Below are 26,177 nucleotides of genomic sequence, written 5' to 3' on the forward strand. Positions count from 1 at the left end.
CACCAAGATCGCTCCTGTCCCTCACCAAGGGACCAGGGCGATATTAGCTAAATCACTCATTATCCTTCGAAGATCATGTCAAAGCAAAGTTGCAAAAGGTTAAAAACGTCATTTGGAAGGCGACACAAAAGAAGTGAACGTCAAAATATCACCAATTTAAGCTAGAAATGGAAGTTCGCTCCTGTCCCTCAGTCAGGGACCAGGGCGATAATGGTCATAAGGGGCATTCGTCTACGAAATCAAGTCAATCAAACACAAGATTCTTGTCAAAAATGCTAATTTCAACGTGGAGATCATGATTTTGGACGTAAATGACGAAAGAATTGAGGCTAGGATGGTAATTCACTCCTATCCCTCAGTCAGGGACCAGAGCGATGTGGTTTGTATCTTTCCCTCCTCCAAATTTTAGCGCTAATAACATTTTTGAATTTTATTTAAATGCTAAAAATCGATAAATTAAAAAATTCAACTAAATAGCATTTAAAAAAAAAAAAATAGCGCAAAACATTTATTAATTAATTGTGCCTATTTAAAAAATCGAAAAAATTAATCATAAAGGCATAAAATTAATTAATTATAAAATCAAATTGAGCGCTTGGGTTTATTTTACAAAAGTCGGCCTTGGTTTTTATTAAAAATGGCTTTTAATTATCCTTGTTTTCACCAAGTCGGCCTAAGGTAATGCATGAGGAAAGTGCCTATAAAGGGAGGTGTTTATTTCATTTTTAAATCATTATTCAAACATCCTTCATATGCGATTTTGGAGAATACAAGGAGGAGCGAATTTCAAAGGGAAGGTGCGAACATCATTAAAAGGGAGTGCGAGCTTAGTTTCAAGTGAGGCGAACTTGCCAAAGACCACGTCAAAGACCCCAAAGGTGGCGAAGTTGCTAGCTTGAGAGAGATCACGTTGAAGTCAAAAAATTTCGATTTTTTTGCCTAGGCGAATTCCTTTGTTTTGTATTTTAGAGTTAGCTCTCAAGAGAGGTATGGCGATGTGATCCCTTGTTTTGAATTTTGATCGTCATTGCCTTAAAATTTGAATTTTGAATTTTGAATTGTAATAGCTCAATCGTCATTTAGGAAATGATAACTCAAGGACTTATTATGAAGTTTCCTAAATTTAATCTCTAATCTAGTTATTCATTGCAAAATCATGTTACTAATTTTGAAATGTTGTGTAGGCATCAAATGGAGATCTCATCAAGGAAAATCAAGTCAGATCAAGGACGGTCTCCTCCGGGATGATCAAGCAAGGACAAGGGCGACCTCTTCCAATCCAGCGTTCCAAGGCGAGGTACATCATCATCCTGCACATCAAGGACACAAGAAGTTAGAACAAGGGTTCGTTGAAGAAGCAGATAGTTCCAAATGAATTAATTAAAGCTAGCTTCTCAACAACATCAAGTTGAATATTTACCAAGTTACAAGTGTCAGACGAGGTGGCATCCTAGTCATCACTTCTCCAATCAGTGTGGTACACCTCAACATGTCCAGATTCAATATACCTAACTCATGGAAGGTGGCACAAACTCCGATGTACCTACCCCGACTATCCATTGGTCGATTTTTCTAGAGAGGACATGTGTCCAAGCAATACAATTTTATCATTGGTCAAGCATTAAATGTTATGTAATGGTTGTAACAAACCCTAATTAGGGTTTTCATTGTTGAATCTTGGCCATTGATCTCGAATTGATCTAAGCCATCGAATTGTATTGAGGGCACTATATAAGCCCTAGCATTTCATTTTGTAAAGGGGTGAGAGAGATAGTATAGAAATAGTTGAAAGCAGTTAGTAGATAGAGAGTAGTTAGAAGTTGATAGAATAGCAATTAGAGTAGAATAGGAGGACAAGGCAAGAAATTGTTGCCATTGATTGTAAACAAACTCCATTTTCATTGAAGTAATGGTGAAGTGTGTCGTTTCTTGCAATATGCATGGTTTCTTGTTGAGTCTTCAATCCTAGATGGTAGATGATTAGATGAATGAAAGAAATGTGATTGATTGATGGTGAAATTCGCATATCCATACTACTAGCAGTTTGTTGATTGCAGACTTGCCTTGTGTAGTCAACTGGAATCATTCAGCTTAAGCTTAACTTCAGTTGTTGCTTCTTCATTGATATGCATCAACTTGATGGTGTCTATGCCTACAGTGATGATTTGAACATCATAAAGCTTCCCTTCGAAGATCGCACTAGCCTTGTGGAGATGGTCCTGCGATGTCAAAACAAGACCTAGTTAGAGTTTCATCAAAGATCAATCATTGCTCCTACATTCTTAGTAGTAGGATTAGATCCTCTCTTCGCCCTTATCCTTTTTCATTTTTTCAAATCTAAGCTAGTAAGAGCCTGTGTCCAGCAAAGCAGATCAGAAGTTCAATCATCAAATGTAAGTCCCCTTGTGACACAGCAATCACAACGACCACTGGTGCTTATCCACACGTAGAGACCCTACTAACCAGAACATTGGAGTCATCCTAACTGATCCTTCTTGCGATCTCTTCAGCAGTTAGCGACTTTATTCAAGAGAGGATAAGATGCCTTTGGGTATTTTATTTTGTGTATGATTGTGTACAAAATACACGTCAACAAAGAGCAAGAAAGCAGCACGGACATTCTATGATGATGATCCCAAAAAATGCCTTGGCATAATTAATAAGTACTGGCTATTGAAGACTAGACCTGGCTTATCCAAGATACCCGCCAAGCTCCACTGAATTGACTTCAAGGAGGAATTTAGTGATTTGATCACTATGCTCAACCGAATTGTAGGAGCCCCTCAAGCATCTCAATTCAAGAATAGGATGTTCCTTTTCATGGAGATCATATCAACCGAGCAAGGATTATTAGCAATAACATTGATATACAACTAAAGAGACTTGTGCAAACCAAAACATTCTACATGACTTCATACATCATATATTCACTTGCTAGAGCTCATGAATATGCAAGATTAATCTATAGAGGTCTAGTCAGTACAAGAGCCGGAGAATTGAGAGCATGTGAATCATACACGCATTTGCATTACCCTAGCAAGACACATTACAGGAGAGTGAATGATGCCTTCAGTATGCACATAACAAGAACTTTGCAAGGTGGCATTCATCAAAGACTATCCCCACAGGCAAAAGAGCTCATTGAGATGTTCGTTGCTTGGCTTATCCAGTTTCCCAAGTTCACATATATAAGAATACAAGGATTCTCTTGCCCGCCCTACATGCTACCGAGATATCCTAACGACAAGCTAGTATTGCTTGAGCTGGTAAGGCAGTTGATGGCATACAACGAAGTCCAAAAGAATAAACATAAGTCAGGATTCCATTTCCATTTCAGTCGAACAGACATTGCAGGTGTGCCCATCCTTACAAGTGGCATAGAAGGTGGATGAGGAATTGATGTCTCTCCTAATCCCATACTTCTCTAGAGATAGCTTTGATCCCTATGACAACATCAAGAGATCAAGTGGAAGAAGACACAAACACAAGTTACAATTGGAAGATCATTTCATGAATGCTAAAGATGATCTAGACATAAGAAGAAGAATGTGTTCGAGGCTACCTATTGACATCGTTAGAGCATGCAAGGTCTTCAACATTCCCGATCAAGCACAAAACAGTGGAAGACGCCTCCTACTAGTATATGAGCAAGAGAAAGATAAAGAAGTGAAAGTCAATTGGATTGAGGTAGAGATCACCAACTTGAACGATCTAATGAAGCCAATTTTATCATATACGAAATGATGGGTAGATGCCATATCCATGTATTAAAGAGTCAAGGCACCCAACTAACATTTGAAATGATGGGAGAGGTAGAATCTTCCAGTGATGAAACAGAAAGTGCAAGCCAGAGTGGAAGTGCTACCCAATCAGCTCATTCCAAAGGATCCAAGAGGAAAGAAATCAACAAAGAAAAGCCTCCAAAGAAAAAGCGTAAGTCAAGTTCAGGACCTCTTCCATGCATGAGACGAAAATGAATCAAGTAGCTGCCCAAGATGATTACCCACCTAGAGAGAGAATTGATCGTGGAGTAAATGAGTCCATAGAATCTATAATTCAAAACAACAAATGTGAAAGGATAGACAATGGTAAGCAACCATTGGGTCAAGACAAGTAAGTCTCACCTAAGCCAATCAATGATAGGGTAGGCAGTGACCTACATAAGAACATTGAGGATGAAGATCAAGAAGTTACATCTCCACCCCAAGAAGATCAGCAATTGAATAAGTGCAAGTAGGAGAAGAGACATCGGCTATCCCTGCATGGCTTAGGGAGAGATTAGCAAAGGAAGTGATAGTAGAAGAGGAAGATCCCATTGATTTAGATAGCTTCCTGGATGGAACTCAAGAGACTGAAAAGAAGAAAGCAGTAAAGATGTCAAAGATGACAAGAAATGGTGAAGGATCCAAAATAATACAAATTGCCACTCCAAGAGTAGATAAGCCCGAAGACAAGATCACTGCAAAAGAATATGACTTGGAGACTATTGATTTAGGTCCTCCCACCACTGATCAAGCATTGGAAGATATGAATGACACAGTGAAGATAGTCTATGACATGCTAAAGTTGGAAGTAGAAAAGAATAAGAAGTTGGAAAGAGAAAACAATGTATTGAGAAGTCACCTTCAGCAATTCAAGAAACCGCTGAGGCAGCATGATCCTTTAGCTACGCCACCACCATTGCTTCCTCCAGACTCATTTGACTACTTTGAAAAGATGAACACTTCAGCACAACTGATGGACACTTGGATTAATAAGACTTTCAAAAGGGCGAACACATTCATAAAGGAGCTAGTGAAGATATTTGATAGAGCCAAAAGCATTCTTGAAAGAACTCAAGCGCTCATGGTAGCATATGATACTTTCGTCTACACCAGAGATTTTACCATACCCATATTGCAAATGATGAAGAAGATGTCGAAGCAGACTTTGGTGAATAAAGGAGTGTTGAGAGATGAGCAATCTCCTAATTTCCCGCAGTGGTGTAATCTGCTTCGCATGAGAAAGGTCATATTTGAGGATATTAGTACAGGATGCACTCAAGTCGATGAAGCAATCAACTTGATACATGATAAGATCGTGAAGGTAGTTGAAATCATTCTTAAGAAGGAGATGAATGAAGGAATCGATATTGATGTCGATTAGCTCACTGAGAGAGTGAAGATCATATTCTTCGGAACAAACGGATCACCTTCCGAGAGGCAGCTGGATGATATTCACTCATTCACCATACTTGCTAGCAAGATGAGAGATTTCAGGCTAGGATGGGATACAACTTTTGCCTCAATCTTGGATGAAGTTAGTTACTTGGAAGAACAATTGAAGAACCTACTTGCAGTTCCAATAATTGAAATTGAAGATAGTTTGTTATGATCCTATGTGGCGTCATTTTTCCTATTGGAGGATTTTTCCTAGTCTTTTGTGCCAAATGGATGTCATATTCCCATTGGCTGATATTTTAATAATTTGCAAAAATTAGGTATTTTGGTTGTAACAAACCCTAATTAGGGTTTAGGTGGCAAAATCTGGGCCCTTGATTCGGATTTAATCTTTGCCATTCATTGTAATTGAGAGCTCTATATAAGCTCAACTCATTTCATTTGTAAAGGATCAACTAGAAGAGTTTTGTAGAATTGTTGCTCGATGCTATAAAAATTAATAAAATCATTGAAGTGTTGGTGACTTATTGAGTTTTAGAGCATTTGCTTGTTTCTTCATCCTTTTATGAGAGAAGTTAATATTTGAAAAGACAAACAAAATTAGAATAGAATTTGCTTCAAGTGTTTTAGACGAATGAAAGATGCATGTGCATGATTGATAGTAAGAGCTCGTTGTTCATACTACTAGTACTCCATCGATCGTGAAGTATCTCGCATAGTCGACTAAATTTATCTTACCCAAATCTTAACTTCAATTGCTATTCCATCACTAATATGCTTCGTCTTGAAGGTATCTATGTTTGTGGTAGTGATTTGAAAATAACCAAGCTATCCCTAGAAGATTGCACTAGCATTGTGGAGATGTTTATAGCATGTCAAAGCAACGCTTAGTTGAGCTCACTTGAAATCGTCCATTGTCTTGCATTCCTAGTATTAGCATAGCATTCTGTTGACGTGTATTTTATACACCATCATACACAGAATAAAATACCAATAGGCATCTTATCCTCTCTTGAGAAAAAGCCTCTAACTGCTGAAGATTCGCGTAAAGGATCAGTTAGGATGACTCCAAGGTTCTGGTTAGTAGGGTCTCTACGTGTGGACAAGCTTCTAGCGGTATGATGTGATTTGCTGTATCCTTCAAGGGGTCTTACGCTTCCGAAAGTTCAAGATTTTACTAAACTAAAGAAACTTTCAAAAAAAATAACAAAAGAGTAGGGTTTTCAAGGGGTATAATCTAGTCTAACCCTAAGAATGACTTCGTGTAGACAAGACTTGGCAAGATTCAACCAACTTCAATTTTGCCATAAGATAACAACTCAATTGAAATTAGTGCGATCTTCTAAGGTAACAAGATGATATTCAATGCATCAAAGATCAAAGACACTACCATGAAGGTACATATCCAAGGTACAATAATGATTGAAGGTTAAGGGATTCAAGGTATTCTCCAGTCGACCACGCAAGGTGTTCCTACAATCAGCAAGAAGCTAGTGGTTTGGATTACGAATCCTACCAAAGGTCAAGTCTCACACTATGTCCTTCAAATTAACACACTACTTTGATTGAGCATGATTCAAGTAGATTAAACAACCATGAAGATAACCAAGAAAGTTGCAACAAAACACCATAACTTCAATATTTCATTGATTTCCAAGTCATCATATACAACAATTGCTTGAATTCCTTTCCTCAAAACTCAATCTTGCTACAAAATAAAATTGCATCTAGCTCTAATCTCTCTAATACAACAAACTCTTTGATATCTAACTATTACAAATGAAATGAAAAATGAGGGTATAAATAGCATCCTCAAGTACAATGAAAGGTCCAGATTGAAAGTAGATCAACGGTCAAGATCATGACACCTAAACCCTAATTAGGGTTTGTTACAAATGGCCTCCCTTTTACTGAACAATATTAAATGCATAGCCAAATATTAAATTTGGCACAAAAACCTAGGAGACATAAACCAATGACAATTAAGGTGCCATGTCATCTATAACAACTTCTCATCTAGAATCTTATTCCCTTTCCAATGTTCTTTTTTAGCATATGCAATGAATCTAGATACGATTCCTTCGATTTCTGCAATTGGAATCTCGGGAAGATTCTTCATACTCTCTTCCAAGTGGATGACCTGATCGAATGCATCTAGAAGAGCTACGTCCCAAGTAGATTCAAGTTCCTTTGTTCTTTCAATCAGGAGCATGGTGGCAAACATCTGATCATATTGCTCGTCTGTAACATTTGCGTCCTTGCAAAAGATGACCTTGATTCTCTCCTCTAATTCTTGCATATCCACATCTGTCTCGACCTCGATCCTTCTGCCAAGAATGGTACGAAGTACCTCAAATACTCGGTCCTGGATCGGATTGATCACCTCCTCAACTTGGCTACATCTAGTACTGATGTCCTCGAAGAGAACATTCTTCATATGAAGTAAGGTTGACCACTGAAATAAACTGTGAGGTCCTCCATCTATGATCTTCTCTTGTGCTAAGACCTTCCTTGATGTATGTCTATTTACCTTCAAGACAGGAATGATAACATCTTTGGTATGGGCAAATGCGGCTACTGTTATCATCAAATTGTGGATTATCTCAAGAACCTGGATAGCTTGATGAATAATCTTCATCATCCTTCTAACAAATTCTATGGCCACTGTATGAGATCTATCCATCCAATTACTTGTACGTTGGACCATGTTCCTGAATCTTTCTGCCTCATTGATTGATTGAAGTGGAAGTGCCTGCACTGGTGATCTAGCTGGATCCTGATGTCCCAAAGGTTCATTGATGTGACTGAAATATGTCCTCCATGCACCGACCTCTCTCTCAAGCTTTCTATTCTTCTCCATTTCTTCTCTAAGCTTGTCTTTTAATGCTTCAAATGAGTCGGTAGCATCATCCAATGTCTGCTCTGCTATGGATGGTCCTAGCTCAAATGTCTGTATATCATATTCCTCTGCTAAGATCTCACCTTCATATTTGTCTACTGCTGGTGTAGCTATCTGCAGTTTTCTGGATCCAGTCTCATCTCGAATCATCTTGGACATCTTGGTAGCCTTCCTCTTTTCTGTTACTTCGTGTGAGCGTCCAACAAGGCTCTCTAAATCAATTGCATTGTTCTCGTCCTCTACTACGATCACCTTGGTTAATCTTTCCTTCAACCAATCTGGAATAATCGATCTTGTTTCTTGAACTTGTATTTCTTTATGCACTATTTCTTCTTCTCTGGGAGGAGATGTCATCGCATTGTCCTCTTTATCTTCATCTAACTCATAGTCCTGGAGAGATCCATCTGGTGACCCTTGCTGTGCCTGTCCTTCTTCCTGCCCATCGTTCTGTACCATCGACTCCATGGATTCTTCCACTTGAATTGTTCTCTTCTCTGGACTAGAAGATGTACCGGATGATCGATCTCGGTTAGCCCCTTGCTTTCTCTTGGAGGATTCCTTCTTTTCTGATCTTTCTTTCCTCTTCGAACCTCTTGGATGGGGATTGCCCTCACTGGCACATCGAAGGTTTCCTTCACCTGAATTTCTAGGATTAGGATTGCCTTCACTCACACTAGCTCCTCCTTCGGCAGGTTTCTCTTCCAAAGTGAAAGTCATAGCAATGCCTTGCTCTCTCAACTTCTGATGTTGTACGTCAACCCATCTGCGAGTACAAGACAAGACTGGTGCCATCAAAGTATCTAAATCCACGACCTCGGGCTCATTCCAATCTAACCTTATTGATTTGCTTTCTCGATCATAGGATGACTGGATATGTCTGCCACTGTCCTAAGCTTGGTCGGCCACTCTGTAAATCCTGCATTTCCTGATGAAATCCAAAGGCAATCTAGAATGCATTTTCCGTTTTACTTCGAGATCATCTAAGAGATTCATCATAAAATCTTCTATTTGGTACTCATGCTTAAACTTTCTGCCAACTGTCTCCTCTAAATGTCCATGTGGATCAAAGCTTTCTCTCAAAGCAAAAGATGAAAAAGAATACAAGGCTAACTCCTTCTCTGCGTCATCCATAGCTAAAGCATTAGGACATACCTCAACTGAATTACCCAAAATGATAGGTACTGGAACTCCATTCCCATGTCTGTGTCTGAATGCCTTCGCATATGCTGCTAACTGTCTTGTTACTTCAAGTAACACAATTCTGTCTGTCGGATATCTCAGCAACATGTATGGGGGTAAAGGACATCCATGCACTCTAATATAAGTGAACTTCGGAAACTGAATAAACCAAGCACCGTACCTCTTGATTAAATCCTGTGCATCTTGAGATAATCTGTTGTGAATCCCACCTTGCAACGTCCTTGTGATGTTCATCGTGAAAGTATCATTAACCAACTTATAGTTGCTCCCTGGCGGATGATGCAAGTAGGCATAGGAATCACAAGCTCTGACCTCGCCGGGTCCTCTTCCAATCACTCCTCTGTGAGGTAGTCCTACGTACTCAACACTCCTGATCAAGGCATAGATGACGTATGAACTCATGTGGAAGGACTTAGTAGCCTTGAGTCTCCTCAACTGTACGTCTAAGCAATGGCTAATCATCCTAGCCCAATGTATCGTACCTTTCCCTTGAACAATCACCTGGATGAAGTAGAACATCCACTTCTCAAAATAGAAGGCGTGAGGGGCTCCTGTAACTCGGTTGAGCATGGTAATCAAATCTCTGTACTCCTCCTGGAAATCAATCCTGTGCGGTGTGTTCGGGATCTTGCTTAGACGGGGACGACTCTTGAGTAGCCAGTTCTTGTTAATTATGCTTAGGCAAGCATCTGCATCATCTTCGTACATTGATCTGGCTCCTTCTATGCTCTTGTATATCATGTCCCTGTGCTCTGGAAGATGGAAAGCTTCACTTATAGCTTCCTCTGAAAGGTACGCCAAAGTGTTTCCCTCATTAGACATGATCGTTCTGGACTGTGGATCATAGTGACGAGCACACTCGATCATCAACTCATGGCACTGAACAGCTGGAGGAAAGCCGGCCGCCTTAACGATGCCACTCTCGATTATTCTCCGGGCAACAGGCGATGGCTTGCCAATGTAAGGGACCTCTCGAAACTTCTTCGTGCTGAAGTTGCCTAAGTTAGTATCTCCAATGTTGCTCCACTTCGACACGATCTTGGTCTCCACTTCTTCGGTCTTCTGATCTTCTTTGATGAGAGCTGAACGACTGGTGGATGCTCCCGCCTTCGGGGTCGCCATACCTACACAACATTTTCAAAATGAGAAACTAGATTTTGCAATGAATAACATAGATTAGAGAGACAAATTTTTAGGAAACATCATGATAAGTCTTAGAATTATCATTTCCTAAAAATGATCGAGCTAGGAATTCAAAATTCAAAATTTCAAAATTTAGACTATGACGATCAACGTTCAAAATCAAAACAATAAAGCAAAATCGCCATACCTCAATAGAGAGCTAACTCTAGAATGCAAAATGAATAAAATTCGCCTAGGCAAAATCGATATTAGATGGCCTTCTACGTGATCTTCCAATGCCTTGGACAAGTTCGCACAATATGAAACTTTAAATTCGCACCACCTTGGATGTTACTAGCACCTTCTAGCTTGAAATGAAATTTGCACCTTGAAACACAAACTCGCACTTCTCCTTCAAGATCGCATGTAAGAGATGATAAATGATGATGTAAAAATGACAATTTGCACCCCTCCTTTATAGGCGCTTAACTCTTACCACCATATAGGCCGACTTTTGTAGAAATAAAGCAATTTTAAATGATTTTTAATAAATAACAAGGCCGACTCTCATAAACCAAGCGCTCCCTTTGATTTTTTTTATTAATTAATAATTAATTATTAAATGCCTTCATTTTTAATTAATAAACTTCGATTTTTTTACAAGGCAAAATAATTAATTAATACCAAGCGCAATATTTAAATGCCATTTAATTAAATTTCAAAGCATATCGAATTTTAGCATTTAAAATGAATTTAAAAAAAAAAAAAACGTTTGTTTAGCGCCAAAAATGGAAAAGTGAGAAGATTCAAACCTCATCGCCCTAGTCCCTGACTAAGGGATAGGAGCGATCCATCACTTTGTCCATGATCCTTGCAATTTTTTTGATGTCCAAGGTTTCCATCTCCACGTTGAATTTGCTATTTTCGTTGGGTCCTTCGAGCTTAATCGACTTGCTTGTGCGAATGAATGCCTCTCATGACCATTATCGCCCTAGTCCCTTGGAGAGGGACAGGAGCGATCCTGGTGTTTTCTCCTTTACTTTGCATCTTCGATCTCAAATTTTCATTGTAAGGCGAAAAAAATAACATTGTTTGTTACTCCACGCTTGTATCACTTGACTTTTATGAGGCATTTAGACGTTGGAAGGATCATCGCCCTTGTCCCTTGGAGAGGGACAGGAGCGATCCTTGTCTTCTAGCTTAAAATACTTCGTTCTTGATTTTAACTCCACGTTCATCACCTTTCAAAAGACGTCTCAAACCCTTTGCAACTTTGCTTTAACGTGATCTTCGAAGGATAACTAGTAACTTAGCAAATATTGCCCTGGTCCCTTGGAGAGGGACAGGAGCGATCCTTATGTCCTGGCTCAAATTGGCAAACTTTTGATCTTTGTTCTTCGTTCATTGCTTTCCAAATGGTGTTCTTTACCTCGCCTATCCTTGCATTGTCCTGATTTTGAAGGAGCATGAGTGTTTTAATGAAAATCGCTTTGGTCCTTGTCCAAAGGACAGGAGCGATATAGGCTCCTTGGCTCGATTGATAACATTTTGACGTTAAAAACCTTTGTCTATCATCTTCAAAAGACACCTTAGACCTTGTATGACCTTGCAAAACATTGACTTAACGTGATTTTTGCATGAATTGGCCAATATAATCAATATCGCTCTGGTCCCTTCCTGAGGGACAGGAGCGAACTTCAACATTTTGAGCTTGTCCTTGTTTCGACCAACTTGCAATTACTTTTATCGTGCAAAATAAAGTCCCTCGATCCTTCTTAGTCACTTGATGCTTGATAAATTTTCAAAATTTACGCCTTTATGCAAATTTCGCTCTGGTCCCTTCCTGAGGGACAGGAGCGAACTGGGGTATTTCAGTGCAAATCCTTCGATTTGGATGATCATTGTGACTTTATGCTTGACTAAGACGCTTCGAAATGCCTTTGCCACCTTGTTCTTCGCCTTGGAGTGTCTTAAATTTGGAGGAACGGCAATATAATCATCATATCGCCCTGGTCCCTTGGAGAGGGACAGGAGCGATATTGGTCCTGTAGGCTTCATTTCATTTTATCATCTTCGAAAATTATCTTCAACGGATCCGTTGTACCTCCTTTCTTGCCTTCAAACATAAAACTGACTTGATCTTTGCCCAGTGCGTGCCCTATGAAGAACTTCGCTCTGGTCCCTTGGAGAGGGACGGGAGCTACAAAGAACTTCGCCCTGGTCCTTGACTGAGGGACAGGAGCGATTTTTGCATTTTGGGTCATTCTTCTTCACGACGGCACTTCAAGTTATATTCATTTGGCAAAACACATCTCCTTGGACCTCTTCAAATCATCAAGTCGTAAAAATCCTACAAGGACAAAGCAATATTTGATTTGTAGCTCCGGTCCTTCACTGAGGGACAGGAGCGATTTTGCATCCCTGAGGCATCTCCGTGTTCGTGAAATTCTTCAATTTATATTCAACGGAAAGATCTCGCCTTTCTTCATCATTTTCAATTCGAAATTTATCTTGACCCTGCAGAGACAGTAAGATTTTTGAAAACGAGCTCCGGTCCTTCACTGAGGGACAAGAGCGATTTTGCTCCTACAGGCCAAAATAACATGATTTTACACATTTAATCACTTCACGAGGCAAAAACAAATCATTCCCAACGCCCGGGATCAAATATCAAAAAAAAGGTCAAAATTTGGTCAAAATTACTCAATTGGACAAAAATTCACATTTCATCATCAACACTTAGACAAATTTAGACTCTGCGCTCAAAATTCCAATTGAAAGTAGACCATTTTGGCGAACTCATTGCATTCAAAATTTGCATTCTTACAAAAGAAGCTCAAAAGCTCTCAAAACTGACTGGATTGTGGCCTGAAAAGACGGCAATTAAAACCCTAAGGCTTGACCCTAAATCCAGACAACTGACAAACTAACAAAACCCTAAAAAAACGAAGCGAAAGGCGAGCAAAAAGAGGGGGTCCCCATTTCAAATGGGGCGATGTGTGAAATGGTCACAACACATTCCTAAACCTTGCTCCTTTTTTTCATTTTTTATCAAAAGATCAATAGTAGTAGAAAGAGCGATATTGCAACATCGTCATTCCAAAGACCTTGAATTGAGCAAAGAACAACTACGTAAGTCCCCTCGCAGGTTCAGCAAACACATCATATCGTTGAAGCTATTGAACACATCAAGAACCTTGGAGTCATCTCATTTCAAGTGATCCTTGTTGCTAATCTTCAGCATTTGATAAGTCTTTGTTCAAGAGAGGATAGAGTATTCAATACTTTATTCTATGATTGATTGTGCATAAAAACACCATCAACAATTTGCAAAACCAAAATATCCTTCTACAAAGAAAAGCGAGCATAAATTTGTCAATAATGGATGCAAATATATAGGTCAAATGTGATCAATGTACATGTCCATACATTACCAAATGTCTATATGATACCTTGCTTATATAGGCAAGATTAAGATATAAGACTAATGAGGATGATGATAAGTGTCTTAATCATATGTCATGTGACAACTGGAAGATAAGATCACATGTCTACAAGAGACTTCTAATTCCTAACTCACTAAGTAAATTTAACATGCGAACATGTGTGAAAAGGTCCTAACCAGAAACTAGTTAAATAATCTGTCTTGTTCACAATACAAGTGAGAAAACCGGATACAAAATACCCCTATTCTCATCAATAATAGCCATGTGTCATCCATATATCTTGTCAGTGAAAAAAAAATTCACTTGAAATAGGCATCACCCTAGAGGAATATGTCTATGGGTCAGCTCTTATTTTCAGCCCTCAAAAGGCACATATCATCCACATATCTCGTCTAGAACTCACTTTAAACAAATATATTTGTGCTCAAAACAAGTCTCAAGCATCCTACAAGAAAAAGGCAGCTCAGCTTTTATTTTGGATCCTGAAAAGGCATGTCTCATACATATATCTGGCCAAAAATTGAAGTACCCTACCGCTAGTTTTCTCTCAGTTTTGAATATTTCATACAAATAACTGTAACTTTTAATTTATAGAAAATTTCCAATTATGTTGGAAAACATCCACTTGGAGTTTACCTTAGATGGGTATTTCAATAACTTAATGAGCTCTCAGAGTTGTACAAAATCCATCACAATTTCAGCAAAAGATAAGCTAATCTTAATAATGACCTCAAAAAAATATAATCGTTCTAAATCCCATATAAATTTAGCCAAAAAGAGCAGAAAAATTATCAATGCCTATTTTAAAAACACTTAAGTGAATCCATAGGAGTTACTAATCAAATTTTGAAGACTCTGACCATATAGAACCAAAATTTATGCTAGAACAAGTCTGATTCCTCATTATTGGGCTAGAATTAATATGCTAAAAAAGAAAATGGTGTGTGGACATGTTTTTTGTACGGGCAAGTTCTGAACCTTTAGATACAAGTTTTCTCTGTAATACCCAATTACATTAACTTAAAGATACTAAGTTGGCCTACCTATCTAATTTATACTATACTTCCACACTCAAAGTTCCCATAAAGGTTACCATAACATATTAAATTGCTTCAAGGGGTTTTGGAGGGTATTATTTGCCTGTTTCCGAGGCCCCTTTTACTGTTTTGGGGGCTTATTCACAAATTTATGGCTTGTTATTGACTAACCATGCTACAATGGACCGTCCCAAAGGATACTTGTGAAATACAAGTGCCTATAATACTTAAATTGCCATTTTCTGTTGAGCTATAATATTAAAAAAAAAACATCTTTGCATTATATCAATTATTTCATTGTTGTAATGATTCATTGGCTGTATTCTTCCCTAACATACACAGGTCTGAAGTTATCTAAATTCAGTGCAGAACGAACAAAGTAGGTTACCTCGACAACTAAGATTTATTCAATTCCACTAATCCATCACAGATATAAAGAAGGATTAAATTACACTACTTAAGAATAAATATAAAGAATGTCAAACAAAATATATTGAAAGATTAGATGCATAAACAAATCAAAACAAATAAAAGAATTAAATTGATAAAAGAGAGGTAGTACCATCGTCCAATATTGCTATTCCACTTTTTCCGCAGTGGAGCTATTACCAAGTCAGATCCAAAGAAGCGACATCTGTAAGTGTATACAAAGAAAAAAATTATTAGCAATGACATAATATGCCTGTTTTTGAAATGTGAAAAATTGCAAACATATTATTTTAGGTGCCATATGATGGGGAATCATTTCATACTCTGGTACAAATCTTGCTAAAAATGCATTCACTGTCAGTGACAACGAGCAATGTCCACCTGCATATACAAGTGCCCCTAAAGGTTAAATCCAAATGATAACAAACAAGAATTTGAATTTGACAATAATAACAAGATTAATCAACATTACCTAAAGCTATACGTCGAAATGAACTTGCTCGTGATGGATGTAGAGGCTCCATAACCCACACATTCATGTCAATATCCTCCATAACATGCCAGAAGTCTTGAAATTTTTTTATTAACTGTCGGCATGCAAATCATTAGAAACATAATTGACAAAGAAATATCAACTCCTCTTCCATTGCATGGTCATGAAAAGAGCAAAAATAAATAAATGCAACACAAGCTTTAAGGGAATTTGGATCTGCCTGAATCCGCATGTAGACAATGCCAAATATTGAATAAAAAGCATGCATGTAAGAGGAAAACCACAATGCACTAATTAAAAAACATATAGATCTCCCTATTTTAATGTAATTTCAAAAGAAACTAAAAGTTCATCAACTATGATAGATTTTACTTAATATTTCAACAGTATTTCTACAAAGTGAATTTCTACAAGCTTAGAAATGTTTGGCTTGAAACTGGGAAAGAGATACCAAATGGAAGAAAGTATTTAAAATCAAAATATAAAACTCATCCATATAAAAAATTATTAAGGGATTTAAAATAAGCAATGTTAGATGAATGAAAATTGTACATACATCTATGTAATTACAATGTCTCCTTTCCAACCGAAAGTCATTGGGAGACCCTTGGCCTATTATTTTATTTTCCATAGGCTATTGGGGTGATGTAAGGGAAATAATTTAACTTGTCCAAAAAGCAACTGTATGTTATAATCATAAAAAGACAACTTATGTTTTATTATTAGAAACTTGTTTTAAAAAAAAACAATAGAATAGCCCTAGAATTGCTGACCAAAAATAACGGTTATTTAAAAGGTTTTACTAGACACTTCAAAAATAAAGTTTTCAAAGGGAAAGGGAAAAAGAAAATAGTATTATATCTAAGGTTACCCTGAGTTTCCGGAACAGGGGGACGAGGAGACGCATCCCCAAGTCCCCGATTTTTCAAGCCAATTTTGGGGAAGGCTAGGAGATGGCAAAGGAGACGGTTATATAAAATATAGGGAAAATTTAAGTGTTCATATGAAAACATGGATAAAGGATGCACAAATACATTATATTCACTTGAAAACATGGATAAAACATGCATATATACATTATAGAACGTTAACACATAACATTTGTGTTTAGGAATCAGAATTCATTGTCAATATGCATGTGAAATTAAAAAATAACATATAAGTTATAAACTTATAACAAAATCCCCAAAGGCTACACTACTGCCATATAGTTTCATTTTCAATTACAATATGAAAATACAACCAAACAAAGTACATTGCTGCCCCTAATCTGCATCTTCTACCATTGCATCAAAATTAGAGTCCTCTATGTCATTGCCACTATCATGGTCCACCTCATACAACAGAATCTCAACCTATCCCCTTGATGTCTCCTCCTCACCAACTTGGGCAACGTCTTCGGGATCAACATCCCACTGTAAAGTTGGAGTCTATTGATACTCTAGAGTCTGACAGTCCTAAATTCAAAGAGCACTATGCACAGCCCCTAGCTTCTCCGCTCGTCTAGAGGTAAGTCTTCCTCTTGATGGAGTGGATAAAGCCATATGTGGACCAATTCCTCTCTATAGTAGAGGAATTGGAAACCTATGCAAAGAAGCAAGTGGCAACAATATTCAATTGTGGTATATCCCTCCCATGCATATTAGAAACTTCGAAGGTTGGAACATTAGACAATAAAATAAAAAAATTTAATATGAAAATCAGCAATCTAATATTTATTTTTTAATAAAATCAACAATTTATTACCTCATTGTGGACCACGAATTGTCATCAAGGATCTTTTGTTTGATGAATTTTACTTGAGTAAAGCTTGAATTAGGGCATCTAGTCCACTCTAAATTCAGCATCATCAATTGTATAGGCTCACGCACCTCAAGCATCCTCTCCAACAAGATGAAATGGCATACCTATATTGATTAAAAGGAATATAAGGCTTAATGTAATTGGAATACAAATGTTTGAAGTTTCAAAATTTTAATTTTCCAATGTTTCCATATATTGAAACAAAATAAAGTGGTCTATCTTGTCTCAATAGGTTTGGAACTCCTTTGAAGATGACCTAAAGGGAGCAAGTGAGGTGTAGTGGTTGCAAATGAACATTTGAATTTCTCTAGCTTCTACCACCACTCGCTTCACCCAATCTAATTCCCCTATGTCTTTCCATTAGAGTAACAAGACTCGCCAAGACTCACCTCGACTTGGTGAGTCCAGAGTTGAATCAGCCTAGGCAAGTCCTAGAGGCTCAAACTCAGGCTTGGCCAAGTCCTGACCAGACTTACCAAGTTTGGTGGACTCACCGAGTCCAGGCGAGTCTTGACTCTCAGACTTGGCTGGCAACAACAGTCAAAAAAGTGATAAAGAAACATAAAAAAAGGTTTTAACTTGTTTTTTGTTCTACATTTGCTCTACAGCCCTAAAAGCGAGTTCATTTCATTTTGTTTGCAAAATAGGAGTAAAGAGAGTTGTGAGGAAAAATAAGAGTGCATTGTAGGCCAACCAGCAAGGAGGTAGACCAAAAATCCATCAACAAATCACATTCAGACAGCTTCATATTCATATTTGGTGCATTGAGAGCTCTCTACCAACGATTTCAAGTTTCATCTAAGAGATAAGCTTTATTTTTTTTAAGTTTTTTGTGTTTTTAAAGCAAAAATAGCATTTTTTTTTTTTGACATTTCAATTAATTTCCTTTCAATGAAAGAACAAACCCTATATTTTGTTTTGAAGAAAGTTACAAACCATACATTTTGTTTTGGAACAATCTCTACATTATTATTTGAAACAAATAGTACGATTTGAGTAGGGATAACCTCCAAGCTATACTTAGTTGCTAAAGCAAAAAATAGCATTTTTTTATTTTTTTTAACATTTCAATTAATTTCCTTTCAATGCAAGAACAAACCCTACATTTTTTTTTTGAAGAAAGTTACAAACCATGCATTTTGTTTTGGAACAATCTCTACATTATTATTTGAAACAAACAGTACAATTTGAGTAGGGATAACCTCCAAGCTATACTTAGCTGCTACGATCTATACCAAGAAGGAAATAAGGACTGAAAATACCCTACTTAAGAAGCTCGAACTATCTTTACAATTACCACATCTACCTTGAATCCATCAATAAGCAGTCTGCAATCAAAGGAGACCACGCCTAGCAATATAATTCTCAAGCTCGACCTGAGGTGAGAAAGTCTTATGACCTAAGCTTTGCAACTCCACAGCCAGCAAAGAAATACCCATGACTCCAAGAATAGGTTAGTTTGATCATTCAGAGTTGGAAACGCATGCTATGATCCCATTCTTCATTTTCTCAACTCATTTCAATGAACTATGTGAAACAAGGTGACCATAGATACTTGCTTATATCAATCATACGCCTAGCTTAATATATGTTTGGTGGCAGCAAGGGCTCTAAAAACAACAAACAAAACAATCGCTCGAGAAACAAGTGAATCCAGATGCTAAAAGAAATAACCTTTTTACCATCAAAGTCTCCAAAATCTATGCCTTGTACATTACTCAAACCGTACAACATCATTCATGAATATAAAATGACCACTTTATTAATTTAATAAGCCTTATAACCTACTTAAATTTAAACTATGATAACCCATTTAGCCCTTCTTCAAGATTACATGAGCAAATGGCCATTAACCAACTACAATGATATAAAATTTTATCAGACTCCTGCAAGCAAAACAAGGAAAAAAAAAAAATTGATTGACACAAGATTGCTTGTGGACCCAGATGCTCATGCATCGAAAACCCAATCCACATGTCTTAGAAACTCACAAAAAAAATAAAACTAATAATTTTTTTTTGAAAAAAATCTTTTTGAATAGGACCAAAAGAAAAAAATGCTAACCCTATGGAAAAGTTGAAATACACCCACTAGTAACACTTTTGCCTCTCTATGATATGAATATAAGATGCATGACATCAAAAAATAAAGTCATCAAAAAATGCAGAAACTAAAAGACACAAATGTTCTTCTATTAGAACTTTTTTCTCCTTATCACTATTAATCCAATTTGCAAAATTGGAATCAAGTTTGGCTATGTGTACATGGGTACGGTATGTCATTATGGTGGAATTTTTATTAGAATAATAGTAAATAATTATTAGAAGATCAGTCTTACAATTGTGATAAAGTCACCTTAGTGACAACTATTTTGTTTCTTTTTTTAAGTTTGCTAGTTTTAGCAATAGGTGAGTCATGTCACGTTTATCTTTCAGCATGCTTTCATCCTCCAATTCAATCTCTTCGTAATCGTATTCTGAAAACTAATAGAATAATAATATTTTGTGTTCTATTGGTTTTTATAACATGGTATCAGAGCAAGGGGTCACATGAATTTATCAATTTCATCGAAGGGTGAAAATCACTAGACGTTTCTGGTATAGTTCACAACCTATTTTTTTCAAAATCACAAAAGTTTCATTCAAAAATTCCAATAGTCAAAGTTTTGGTGTCGCCATTATCTTTTTGCAGAAACCATGCATTTTTTTATTTCAAAAATCACACCTATTTTTATCTAAGAATCATGGGTTAATTTCCAAAAGAGAAAAAATCATGTCATTTTGGACATGTAGCTGCATGGAAGTTTTTGTCTACAAATTGTGTTTTTTACCTTGTAGGAAAATCGTGCAATTGTGTAAAAATGGCATCATGATAAAGAATCATGTCAAATAGGATTCCTAAGCGATAGATTCAATTTGCAATCAAGCGGCTAGGGAATGACAATGTTTCTTTCATGAATCCAAGGCTTTATGAGAATTTTGTGCCGTGACTAGGACTTTCAAAAACCAACATTTAGGGTTTGTGCTAATGTTTTATTTGAATTATGTAAGTTCAAATAATGAAATTGAATTTTCAGACCTTAAAACACACTTCCAGAAAAACTGCCTTAAAATTCACCCAAATGCAATTAATGCACAAGAACTTGTGGGGAATAATTAATGGAAATGGGACACTTACTACAAATGCTAGTAAAGTACTAGAATGGCAAAACAGAGATGATAAAGCCAAAGTCATTATGTAGATTTGACAAAACCATCTTAGGAAATTTAGGACAATTTGAATACACTATTTGAAGCAGCAGCAGTTAATGCAAAATTATCCTTAAAGCTTCAACTTTTGACATTCAAGATGACTGATGGAGTCACTATATCAAGCCATGTGAACAATCTACGGTCTCTTCTTCAACAACTAGAAGAAGTCAATGTTGTAATGCATGATGAGGATGCTAAAGCTATTTTACTAAACAGTTTATCTTCAAAATTGAACAATGTCATCTTTTATTTAGTCAACTTTCTTCTGAAAGTTTGGAAGATAGGATTTCAGCTCTCAAGTTGAAGAAAAGAAAACTATTACAGGAGATACAAAAGACACACAGAATGCTATTATTGCAAGAAAATGGACCACACAGTTGAAACTGTAGACTTCGAGCAAATGATGTTCTCAGAGGAAAGCTCAACGCAGCTCATATAGCCATTGTTGAAGAACCTCCAGATGTTGACAATGGTGAAGGAGAAGTTTCTTTTTATGCATTTTAAAGAAGTCTAACTCTTTGAAGATAGATAGAAAACAAATGTAGACAAAGCTTAGAATGGATTGTTGCCTAGTTAGCTACTAAAATCAACAAAAAGAAGAAAATACCTGGACCCGGTAACAAAAGGAGTAGCCATAGGTCCACAGATATCGGCATGGACAAGTTGTAGTACCTTAGAAGCTCTCCAGGAGTCGCCATCTGAAAACAGAGTCCAATGTTGCTTCCCAGCCTGACATGCTCCGCAAACTCCAAGGTTCTGAGTCTAAATCTCCGGCAATCCAATGACAAGATCTTCCCAAACAAGTGGAGCAAGATAGTGCACATTTAAGTGCCCATAACATTGATGCCAGAGTGTACTAACAAAGGAGCGTTTGGCTGCCATGGCAAGCTCCTTTGAATCACCAGAATCAACTGGTCTGAATAGACCATGATCCTCAAGACCCACAACAACAGTTGTCTGATTCTCCCAATCAATGATACTGCACTGATGTGAACTGAAGGTCACTTCAAGCCGAGGAGAGTATCTCAGAATTTGACTAACTTAGAGAAGGTTAAGTTCCATTCCTGGAACATGGTACACATCGAGGAAAATTATTTTCCTCCCTCCAGACTAAATTTGCATATTGCCCTTTCCGACAACCATGTACTCTTCCCCTCCAAAAATAACCGAATCTGAGTAAGGCTGAAAATCAATGAACCAATCCCGACGATGAGTGAAGTGGCGTGAAGCACCTGAATCTATATACCAGGCAAAGGATTTGACATGGTCTGTAGGTCTTTTAGCCATGAAGGCGTAAAAGGAAGACTCGCTCTACTCAGTGTGCTCCACTACATTAGCTTTTGGTTGTGAACCACTTTGCTTAGCCTATGTAGCAAGCGTTTACGGCACTCAAGTTTCATATGACCATACTTATGGTAGTTTTGCACTAAACATTTTCTTCTTTGAGCCTTTTGATGATGAAGCAAAGGGTTTCTGTTGAGAAGACTGAGAAGACTGTGATTTGCTTTTATCCTTCTGAAAGGATTTGGTTGCAAATGCTTGCTCTAGGGAGGATGAGCTTGTACTGTTGTCGAACTATTGCTTCCACCTCTCCTGCTGCAAAAGTTTAGTGCAAAGATCAACGAACTTCAGATCAACACCAGTTGAAATGATGTTGAGAGTTTTGACAAAATGCTCATAGGACTTCGGTAAGCTCTTCAAAGTGATCACGACCATGTCCTCCATTTTCTGGTCAATGGCTTCCAAGAGGTCAAGGATTTCCTTGATCCGATTAAGATGATCCTGAAGGGATTTTCTTTCATCCATGACAATAGAGAAGAGCATATTTTTCAAAAAGAAGGCCCTGCGTTTATCAAACGTCTCATGCAGCGTCTTGAGATGCTCCCATATCTCGGCAGCTGTTTTGCTAGAAGGAATCTGAGGAAGTTGATCATCGGTCACTGAGACCTTGATGAGCATGACAGCTTCATGATTTTGTTCATCAAACTTGGTCTGATCAGGACCAGCTGTAGAAGGACGTTGGACTTTTCCAAGGACAATCTAATCAATAACGTGATACTCAAAAATGGCGAGCATCACTTGTTTCCAAGTATTATAGTTTCTGTCGTTGAATTTTTTAGCCCCCTCAAACAAAATATTCGTCAAAGATGCCATCACTGAAAACTGAGGTCAAAGATGGGAGACTAAATGATGGCTCGAATATCAAGGCAAGAGGTATTAATGCGTGAAATCGCGTAAACACAACGCGTGCAATAAAATGGAGGCGGAAAGTTGGCACTGATTTTGAGGTGGCACGGATCCCAATGTATGAACTGTTGAAGACCCATAAATTTCTAACAGAGACCCATATGAGTTTTCAAAAAACCAAAAAAATCCTAGTTATTAGATTTTTGAAAATGATTTTTCCAAAAGCCCTAGACACAAAAAAATACTGAGGGTTCAAATTAAACCCTAGGCAGCATGAAGAAACTGCAAGAAAATCTTCATAGAGGCACTAAAAAATATAGAGGGAAACTCTAGCCACGAACTGGGAGGTAGCAGTATGCCTTGACACAAGATCGCAGAAAATATTGCAAACCCAAAAAAATGTGAAGACTGGTCGCCAAATAAATGGAGGGACTGAACAAACCCTATGGCGGCAAAAAAATCCAATGATAGTTGCAAACAACTGCCATAGAAAACACGATTCGCGAAAAGAAGAAAAAACGCAACGAGTAGCACACAGGCGCGAAAAGAAATCGCGCAAGATGAAGAACGAGTTGTCGGAAAAACGGAAATCTCATCGCGCGTGTTTGTAACAGAGCCACCGGAAGACGCAGGAAGCCGGAAGAAATCATGGTGCCAAAAAGCAAAGACGCGGGGCTTAAAGATCGTGCGAGGAGAAGAAACGACAAAGCGCACAGATGCAGATGCGAAGAAAAATCGTGAAACTAGCAGACGACAGACGCGATTTGACAAATATCGTGCAGGTGGCACAAGAGGTCACGAAAATGAACAAACGTGCGTAGAGCAAGATGCCCCAAAACAAACCCACGAAATAGGCACCAGAAAACCCTAGGCAGGTTCTAAAAAAATCTTATTCGAAAAAAATTTCACTAAAAAACTTTAGAAATATTTTTTTTCCAAAAAAAAATAACCTGTTGCTCTGATACTATAATACAAAAGTATTTGGTAAAAAACTGATTTGATTATTGAATGAACAAAACGTTCATTTATAGATTACAAAGGAACGATGTTTCTATTAAGAAACGATCGTTAGAATTAAAAAGAATTCTAATATTTACAATATTGGCCATTAAACTAAAAGGATAATACGAAGATATTATACCAATACTACCAAGATCTATAGACGAATTAATTTTGATTTTAAAACATTTTGTACCCAAAATTGTCAAGATATTAGACCGATTTGGTAATTTAATTTTTAAGGTTCAAGTTTGTTTTTCAGGTTATGATGAAATTAGATACAACTTGATGTGCAAGACACCCCAAACCCACAAGGGGTTCTTTATCCATTTATCTCATATATTATTTAAATTAATACCTCTTTGTTCTTCAGCTCCTTTCTAAAGCTTACAATAGATCAATACTTTCCAATCCAAGACAAAGGTAACTTTGATGGATATGTTATTGTAAGGACCTCATATTCTAATAAAGTAAATTTTCAATACAAAAATATAATTAGAACTTGCATGTATTCTCAAAAGCAAAAATCTGGATATATGGCAGATGGCTTTTCACTATTTGTTTTGTAACAATAAATAATGCAAGACAGAATCTATGCACAATGACGATGAAATAATCAAGACAAGGAAGCATCATTCATAGATCAATCATTTGATTATGCACATTGTAAAGTTGATGCACTTGATGATTCATGTTTCTAAATTTAATTAAAAGTTTAAAAATTAGAACGTTAAATAACCAATAAAAGGAAAATTTAGCACACCTCATTGAATTGGTTCAGTACGTCTCTCAGAGTACTCTCATTTGACCATTGTAACTCAAACATTGAAGGCAACTCCTATACCAATTGAACAAGACAAACCCTGAAGTGCTTGTGATGAATAGAACCCATATCAGATAGTAGCATTGCAAGTCATTGTAAATTATTCTTATCCACTTAAACGAAAAAATTGAAAGAATGAGGCAAATCAATACATGCTTTTTTCACAAAGGAAATAACATTCCTGTAAAAATAGAAATGCCTTATAATGATAATGTAAAGCCTCCAAAATGTTTGTCTGAAAAGCAAACAATCAAATCTTCATTATTAGAAATGAAATTGTAGAGGTGTAATAGCCTTTTAAGCCGTTTTCTTTCAATTTAATCAAATCGCAATAAGATCAAAACACCACAAAAATCCAAAAGTAAATTAGGACCAAAATGCCACTCTAGAGCTCAATTTCTCACCATTATCAGCAACTGAGGATTTGAAATACAATGAATCAAATACAACAGCTATGTAAATAACTATACTCTTTATTGTAATTAACATATAAGGATGTAACTACTACTATTGGTAACCAAAAGAAAACCTTAAAAACTGATTACTTGGAAACTGGTCGGTTTTATTGCAAGGCATCTCATGCCAAACGAAAGCAATCTTGTTATGTTTGTTTTACACGACTACATAATCATAGGAAACCAATGCAAAAGAAAATAGATTAAGAGGCAAGAACATAAAGCCACTTTTCAAGAAATGATAATCAGACTAATTAGGATTTTCCCTTACGGCCCATCTGTCCATTTTCCTATATGTATTTGCTCATAACCTCACAGTTCTAACATCTATGGATAAAGGCGTCTATTCCTCATCTTTTGCAGCTAGAGGGAAAAATAAAATTTTGCTCTTCCACATTTTGAATCTCTACTATCAGAAATCTCCAAACTTATATATTTCTTGTTTTTATTCTCTCTTTCTTCTGCTAAAAGACCTAGCCCTTTTTGGTTGATTATTTAGTTATCTTTACTGAACACTTCAGTTCCATTGACATATATTTTCCATTTTCAGTATTTATTGTAATGTAAATGTCAAATCTTGAATATCACAACTAAATCAACTTCAAGTGATAGCTCTTTAAGCTGTTAAAAGAGATTAATAAAAGTGAAGTACACAATAGAAAGGCAGTTTGCCATGATGCTCTAATATAAATGCATTCCTATTAATGCAATTGCCAATGCCTTTGTGGGATAATCCATAACAGCATCAAATTAGAGATTCTGATATGACCATACGAAATCCATTGGAGATGAATGAGATAATTACTTGACTTGGTAGATCCTCAAGTTTGATGCATTACTTAACAATTTTCAACAATCCCAAAAGAGTGCTTTA

At 37.0% G+C, this 26,177-nt stretch overlaps 1 protein-coding gene across 3 annotated transcripts in view; it reads right to left on the bottom strand.

Annotated features, from left to right (window-relative positions):
- Positions 1–26,177, bottom strand: part of LOC131039553 (uncharacterized) — a 183,683-nt gene that overhangs the window by 11,659 nt on the left and 145,847 nt on the right. For 2 of the 3 annotated variants that reach the window (XM_057972342.2, XM_057972341.2), the window contains exons 7-10: positions 24,789–24,863; positions 15,765–15,879; positions 15,616–15,673; positions 15,426–15,497 (exon numbers count right to left, since the gene is read on the bottom strand). In XM_057972342.2, the coding sequence (XP_057828325.2) occupies positions 15,426–15,497; positions 15,616–15,673; positions 15,765–15,879; positions 24,789–24,863 (320 nt within the window). The remainder of the gene's footprint in view (positions 1–15,425; positions 15,498–15,615; positions 15,674–15,764; positions 15,880–24,788; positions 24,864–26,177) is intronic. The other variant, XM_057972343.2, reaches the window with a different exon arrangement.

The sequence above is a fragment of the Cryptomeria japonica genome, chromosome 5 (assembly GCF_030272615.1).
Source record: "Cryptomeria japonica chromosome 5, Sugi_1.0, whole genome shotgun sequence".
Taxonomy (NCBI): Eukaryota; Viridiplantae; Streptophyta; class Pinopsida; order Cupressales; family Cupressaceae; genus Cryptomeria; species Cryptomeria japonica.